Source organism: Cucurbita moschata, unplaced genomic scaffold, assembly GCF_002738365.1.
Source record: "Cucurbita moschata cultivar Rifu unplaced genomic scaffold, Cmos_1.0 Cmo_Scf00038, whole genome shotgun sequence".
Lineage (NCBI taxonomy): Eukaryota > Viridiplantae > Streptophyta > Magnoliopsida > Cucurbitales > Cucurbitaceae > Cucurbita > Cucurbita moschata.
This window is the reverse complement of record NW_019268554.1, coordinates 1246285-1253917: the sequence shown is the minus strand read 5'-3', so window position 1 is coordinate 1253917 and position 7633 is coordinate 1246285. Positions and strand designations below refer to the sequence as shown.

The 7633-nt window shown below is 35.4% G+C and overlaps 1 protein-coding gene across 3 annotated transcripts in view; it reads right to left on the bottom strand.

The window, feature by feature from the left end:
* Nucleotides 1–6934, bottom strand: part of LOC111432438 (kinesin-like protein KIN-7K, chloroplastic) — a 19066-nt gene extending 12132 nt beyond the window's left edge. Inside the window, exons 1-9 of one of the 3 annotated variants that reach the window (XM_023069319.1) lie at nt 6743–6934; nt 6513–6620; nt 5682–5947; nt 5492–5589; nt 4791–4880; nt 3995–4047; nt 3476–3541; nt 3345–3398; nt 2333–2392 (exon numbers count right to left, since the gene is read on the bottom strand). In XM_023069319.1, coding sequence (XP_022925087.1) covers nt 2333–2392; nt 3345–3398; nt 3476–3541; nt 3995–4047; nt 4791–4880; nt 5492–5589; nt 5682–5929 — 669 coding nt within the window. In that variant the 5' untranslated portion in view covers nt 5930–5947; nt 6513–6620; nt 6743–6934. Of the gene's footprint in view, nt 1–2332; nt 2393–3344; nt 3399–3475; nt 3542–3994; nt 4048–4790; nt 4881–5491; nt 5590–5681; nt 5948–6512; nt 6711–6742 lie in introns of those variants that run through there. The other 2 variants (XM_023069320.1, XM_023069322.1) reach the window with 2 other exon arrangements.
* Nucleotides 6935–7633: the final 699 nt, after the last annotated feature.

Here is a 7633-nt window from a genome sequence, read left to right as displayed (position 1 = left end):
TTTTTTTTTTTTTTTTTTTTTTTTTTCTCTATAACCAAAGCTTTCATTGAGAAGACATGAAAGAGAGCCAAGGGACTTACAACAACAATGCCCAACATAAGGAGCAAACTAATTAAATAACAAAGGGCTTCAACCAAAGAGAATCATGTCTAGTGAATAATTACAAAAGAAAATAATAATAAACCTTGGAATAGGAAGCCCAAAGAGAAATACTAAATTTAGGCAAAGTCCAAACCTCTCCTCAAGACCTATTAACTTCTCTAAATATCCTATTATTCCTTTCATGCTAAATACTTCATAAAACAGACAAAAAACCAACATGCAAAAGAAATTGTCCCTTGTAATGAAACTGTGGGTACAATAGAACAGTCCATTGCAAGCCAACAAACCCCGTAAAACTCTTCAAAACTACCCAAATAGAACAAGCAAATTGCCAGCTCCAAAGAAGATGATTGAGACCCTTGGATGTACTTCTGCAAAGAATGCACCTTTACAGCAATAAGCCTTGTCACTAGCCTTCATAAGATCATTAACAAGGTTTTGATTGACAGATTTAGGAAAGTTCTCTCTAGTACTTTCTAGGAATATCAAGGAGCCCTAGTTAAAGGAAAATAAATTCTAGATGAAGCCATTGTGAATAAGACGATTGAAGATTGTGAGGATTGTAAGGTGGAGAGTTTATTTTTAAGATTGACTTTGATAAAGCCTTTGATCACACAGACTGACACTTTTTGGACAAAGTGTCTTGGAAGAAGGCCTTGGGTGGAAATAGGATTCTAGACGTGGAACTGCCTTCAAATAGCAAATTTCTCCATTCTAATCAATAGTAAACCTAGGAGGAGAATTTATGCCACAGATATCGTGAGACAAATAAATCTTTTATCCCCTTTCCATCCTTGTAGTTGTCACGTCATTGGCAAGTTGGTGCCCACAGTGGATGTCTTTCATGTGGGCCGAGAGAGAATTCATTTATCCCATCTCCGATTTGCAAATAGCATGATATTCTTCCAATTGGGCAAGGGTAGAACAACCATTTGGTCTTCTCCCCTTCGGCTCAAGATATAGGACCAACAGGTGTTCCTTCACTCTACAAAGGACCCTAACCCTATTTAAGCTTACTTCTCCTTCACATGCTGACGCCTCTAATGTTGTATTCAAGGTAAGTTTGAGCAGTGGATTCATTCATTGAACCTGTGTTTTTCGGTGAGGATGGTGCACTTGAAGATTCTTCTTTTGAAGTTTTTGACTTATTATTTTAAGATTGTGACAAGAAGGCTCCTCTTCCATCCTCCATGCCGGAAAAATTGTTTCACTTATTGAAGCCTATGGTATGAGAAAATATAGTAGCTTACTATTTTAAGTTTTTGACTTATTATTTTAAGATTGTGACAGACCCCTTTATTGGCATGAGAAAATAAGAACATATAGTAGCTTGGGACATAAGATCAGTATTATCACAATGCAAACCTCCCTCTTGAAAGTTGGATACTTTCCAGCTTTTTCAGCATCTTTTCTATGACTGGAAGCCAAAACAACCCAAGTGGCAAATATAGGGAACATGAAACCAGTTCCCATGTACTATGGACCTGTCCAAATAGAAAAATGGGTGGGGGGAAGTAGCATTGACTCCAACTTCAAAAGGAGTCGGCCATTCATCCTCAAATTCATCTGTGATATGAAATGAAGGTGTCATCCTAGACCCAACAGCAATTTTGAGTGTATGCCCTTTGGGAGAACAAGAGTTGCTAATTTAGAGGAAAGGGGAAAATGTAGAAGAAGCTTCCCGAGAAGTGTTTGATAAGGTCACATCGAAATTTCCTGAACAAGTGAAGTATTTGGGCGAAGGGTATTGAGAGGAGTGGAAAACATCCATTGTATTTCAGTTTGGTCAGGAGGAATAGCTATGAGTCTAAGTAGAAGTAGAGGAGCGATTTCATATGAGAGTTGAGGGATTATATGTGCAAAGAGTGAGAGAGTAATGCAAATGGGTGTGTATGCTTGTGGAGGTAAGCCATGAAGGTTATATGGTCTAGTATCTGATATTCACTATAAGAACAGTAGAGAGAGAAGGGGGAATTAAAGTAACTAGTGGTTTCCAAGGAGATATTCGAAACTCTTGAAAGTCTATATGGTTTTGGTGTAATTACTTCTCCTTGCATCTTCATATACTACAGTGAAAGAAGTTTTTTCACCATTCCATTTTAGAGCAACTTTAACCTCCCCCTGAGAATACGCTCTGATCCTCATAGCAAGGAGAGATTCAAACCTCTTGAACTGGCCTTGAATGACGTTATACAACATAAAATAAAGAATAAAAAACAAATGCAACTACCTGAGCATCCTCTCTGATTCTTAGGTTTTGTCCAGCAGGATTCAACAAATCATTGACAACCTGGGATGAAGAAAATGTTTTAGTGTCATTAAAATTACAACACTTAAGTAGAAATCTGATTTTGAACTACATCGATTCTTTCATTAGAAATCCAAAAGCTCAAAAAAGTTTTCAACATGAAGCGAACAATGTTTTAAAAGGTTCAAGGTGGCCTCAAGGCATTTTCTCATGGAGAGGCGAATCGTAAGCCTAGAGGCAGTATGAGACATAAGCCTCACTTTAAATTTAGAAACATATTTAAATCATAAAACATAGAACCTTATATATTCTAAAGATTATAATATTCATTAAAAGTACACTACGTACTCTAACAATAAGGAAAAAAAATTCAATAGTCCATCGAGGTTTTGTTAATAACAATCTAAAGTTCATCCACAATATCATTATCACTAGGAAAATGAAAAAAGAAATAACTCCCCTTTTGCTGTGTTGCTGTCAAATAGTTACACTAACACCTTGAAATTTTTTTCTTTTGCTAATGCAGCCATTTACTATCAGCTTTATATTAAAATAACGCAACAGGAACCTTCCGCCATTTTTGTTCTTTTAAGTCAACCGTTTGAACTTCTTATGTATGCCTTTTCAGTTTTCAATGCACTTTTCATGTATTATTTGATATTTGCATGGGCTCACAGTGATGCCCCACCACCAAACGAAATTGGAAGACATGCACTGCTGGAAGGTAATTCACCACGTCATGATGAACCACATGGGCCCATGGTCCACTACCAACACAAGGCATATGCCTTATCGCCTAAAAGGCGTTTGCACAAAGGCTTACGCCTCTCTCAACAGAGGCATAAGCCTCTTTTTATACCTTCAAGGTGTAAGCCTTGAGGCATCGTACTGCTGCCTTGCCTCAAGGTTTATGCCTTGAGTGCTTTTTACAACATTGGAAGTGACAATAAAACGAAGCATTAGAAACTAAAAAACTAAATGGAAAGGAACGTACCTCATTGTAGATTTCTAGGTATGACACCCGAAGAAGAAACTCCCGATTTGGAGTCTGGATGTAGAAGACGTTAAACAGAGTATTTCTTTCAAGATTATGATTTAAACCGTATATAATTTTTTCATTATTACCTCTTGGATGATGCTAAATGCATCTTTCACAGCCAATGGTATTATTCCTGGCGACCTCTGATCACCCTATAAATGAGGTATGAACTATGTAAGTTTGATGACAACATCATCTAATCCAATTATGTAGCTACAGAAATCTTATTTTTCATAGTCTAATGAGAAAGTATGAAGCACATTAGGTTTAATTAAATTTATAACAGCCTGCGATCCTCCTTCAAATTTCCCCTGAAATGTCCTCTCATGATCAAGCGATAAAAAGTTCATCCTAGAATATGTAACATTTTAACTAAAAGTCAAAGGCATCCTTTTCCTGTTTAAACCTAAGAAAATGTAAATAATGAAATACTTAAATGTATGTGAATAATTGGCATCTATCTATTTCATTGCTGAAATTGAGAAGATTTCTTCATACTGAGGTGTGGCTTTTTTTTCTCTTCTTCTGTTAAATTGTATGTTCTTGTTCATGTAAAGATACTGATCAATGACAAAATAACGAGGAAAATAAGTCTTTCATTTTACATGCATAGTGTGAGTCTTCCCACTGCTCGTCACCCCATATGCAAATATCGTACCTGTGGATGAAAGAGGAGGAACATGATTAGGAAATAAACAGAATATCATATTATTCAAACAGCCTATCATGCTCATAAGTATATCTAATATAGAGATTAACACTAATGAAAACAGTCTTAATCAGTAATTATAATACTCTGACTACTCTTAGTAAGCCAGATGATCTCATGTGTACTGGTCAGGTGATCTCATGCGTACTGGTCAGGTGATCTCATGCGTACTGGTCAGGTGATCTCATGCGTACTGTTAGGCCCTTCATTAAGACCGTAAAAACAAAAGAAAAAAGGGTTTGGCTTCCCTTCGAACCATAGTGACAGACAAAATTATGGTTGCAGCTTTACTTTATTTTATTTTATTTTATAGGAAATTATAGTTGCAGCTTTAAGGAACCAGGATCAACTAATAGAATGTAATACGTTGTTCTTTTACTCCTTGTCCTTCTCACTATGTATTTTTCTCTCTGGTCAAGTGTAAAACTAAGCAAAATGAGGTACGTATATCTTTTATAATTCAGAAAAGCTAACTGAATCCCTAAATCCTAGGTAACACTAAATCTAAATACATTCATAGATACTTGATAACCATAAATCTAGGTAACGATCAACTACTTCCTTTATTTAATGGGATTACACAAATATTCTTAAATCAAGGTCATTCCTATAACAAGATATGATTCAAACTATTCACATAGAATGAACTTCAAAGCAAAATAGTATCAGAACAATATATCGATACTGCTTACCATTAACGCCATCCATAGCACCACTAACAACATGTTGTGCAGCAATATCATAGACATTACGAGTAGTTGTTGTTGGACCAAAAACTCGATCTAAAAGCAAGAAGAGAACATATTTGAAGTGAGATCACTACTTTTGACATAATAACAAAATTTAGAATCGTGACTTCTTCCAACAAATAAATTGATTAAAAATTTAAAAGTACTACAATAAAAATAATTAGTACATCTTGCATAACTATTTGGAGGAATTGCGAGATTAAATACAAAAATTTAGGGGGGGGAAAGAGAAAAAATGGATGTAAATACTAAATATGATATGGAATGGCATATGAAACATTAAGTATACATATCAATAAAACTTGAAATACTTTAGATTCTAACATACAATTTTGATAATTTTGACAAAACATTCAGGAGGATAATCACATTATAAAGGAATGTAGAATAACGAGTGTAGGATTAAGAGATCCCATCACCATGGCCTTTAACTCAACAAATTGGACAACATGCTAAGGAATTATTGGCAGTAACACTATTATCATTTTCACCATTGATAGGAGTATGATTCTTAATTTTTGTTTGTCGTGCGTCTTTTAATCTCAGGGGTAAGCAAACTAAGAAATTACTTCTGCATTCTTTCTGCCTCAACTAAGTACAAATATCTTACATCAAATGGTATCAAAAACACTTCAAAAATTTACCATAAGCATATGCTACAGTCGGATTATGCTCATTCCGCACAATTGTTTCACCATCTGCATACCATGCAATATCCTCTCCTTGACGAATCTCCCTTGGACTTTTCAAATATAAACAATCACTTTTCATTAGAACTTGCGCAGAAAACCTAATCATCAAAGCTATAGATGAATTTGTAAAAACAAAATGCACCTGAGAGGACGAAAGCGGACCGTGACTGTGACATTTTCTTTGGATCTCTCCACATCCAATTGCACACTTTCTGAGTAAAAGTACTGTGGCTTACTTCGAGCTGAAGAAGATACTGGAGAGCTCTGACCATCAACAGAAGTGTCCAGGTTCTGTTTAGATGAAGAGGTAGTAGAAGTTGAAGGCGATTTGGCAACCCTTGTACTAACAGAACCCAATTTTTTTGACTTTGGACCTTGCCGGGATGCCATAACCCCTTCAAATGGATCCTGGAAAGTGATGTAGAATAAAATCAAATACCGTTCAGAAACAATTTTGGTATCTCAGTCTCCTAAAAATTTCCATTCCTTTCGTGGGGTATAAAATTCCAAATTCAAGGCCGTACTTCAGCACGTTGAGATCATATTATCACTTTGCAACTAGTCTAAAATTAAATGAGCTCAATAAAGAATCTCTAACGCCTCTTTCGGACGAATATTTGCATATATGGGTTTTCATTGCAAAGGCAAATTTCACTCTCACCGAGCTAACTTCAAAACCCCACCAGTAGGGTTAAACATAAGTTAGCATGCGAAATAGAGCAAATTACGGAAGTAGAAGAGGGTTAAACCAGTCCGCCATTTCTCGAGACTTAATCAGCATTTTCAGCAACAAAAAAGCGAAGAACAAGAGCAAGTCGAAAATTCCTCAAACATTAGAAGAAAGAAAGGCCATTCAAAGTCGAATTCTACTACGTCCTGGTGAGGCTCAAGCAGGACAGTACCCTTTTTCCCGTTTCGCCCAACACCCATTTCCTCAAAACCAAACAGGATAAGATTGGAGAAAGTAAATTACCTGGACGGAAGCTAAATCAGAGAAGCATTGCAGACGGAATCAAGCTTTTGAAAGAAAAATGGGAAAATTCAGCAAAGGAATCTTCATCGAACAGAGGGAAATGCAGATCTAAGAGTGAGGAAGTGGAGTAAATTAATCAAAACAAATAATAAAGCAATATAACATCATAATCAAGTCATCATTATCATGCATCAGTGAGAGAAAAAGATAGAGAGATTAGAAAAACATACTATAATTTGTTAATTATAATTGTAGCTCTCCTTACTTGCCTTGGAAGCGATGCCCTCCATCAAAGGCAAACCGCATTTCCAATCAAAACTTTTAGAGAGAAAAGGAAGCTCATAAACTTGCAATTTCAGGAAGAGAGAAGGAAAAATGGAGAACAAAAAGATAGCAAAAGGGTCTGAAATGAGTTCTATGGCTTCGCCTTTTGGCAGCACTGTGTAAAAAAGACTACAAAAGAGTTGGATTCCTGAGGTCTCTTTTTTCTAATGCCTCAAATTACCATCCTCTCCTCCTATCTCTCTTCTAAATTATTATTTCTTTTTAACCTTTTCGGTCCTCGAAAATATCTCTACTTTTACAAAATTACAATATTACCCTTCTTTTATGTTAATCGTGTCCAAAATTACCTGGAAAAAACTCGATTAACACAACCCAGTTCGTACCATTGAGTTGGGTTATGAACTTATTTGATTTGGATTGAATTGGATTGAGTTCAAATAAACAAACACTTTATAGATCAGACCCGTTACGAGTTCCCATAAACTAGTTTAGGTTAAACTGAACCGACCTGAATTTATTGTTAATTTTATAACGTTTTACTTTTATTAAAAAAAAATGAATAAATATCCCGAATAAAACAACCAACCTAACCCAAAAAAAATTGGATTTAAAAAACGTCTCATCCTAACCCATGAATACCCTTAATTAACGTTTCAAAAACTACTGTAACAGTAGAAAATTTGTTGTAATATTGAATAAAACGTCTGTCCAAGTGTTAAAAATGCTGTTATTTCATATTTAATAATTCAACGGTGTAAAGTTTATTATTTAATTTTTACAATGAAAAGTCGTAGTTATAATCAATTAAAACTTCATTATTAGTTACCAACTTTTTA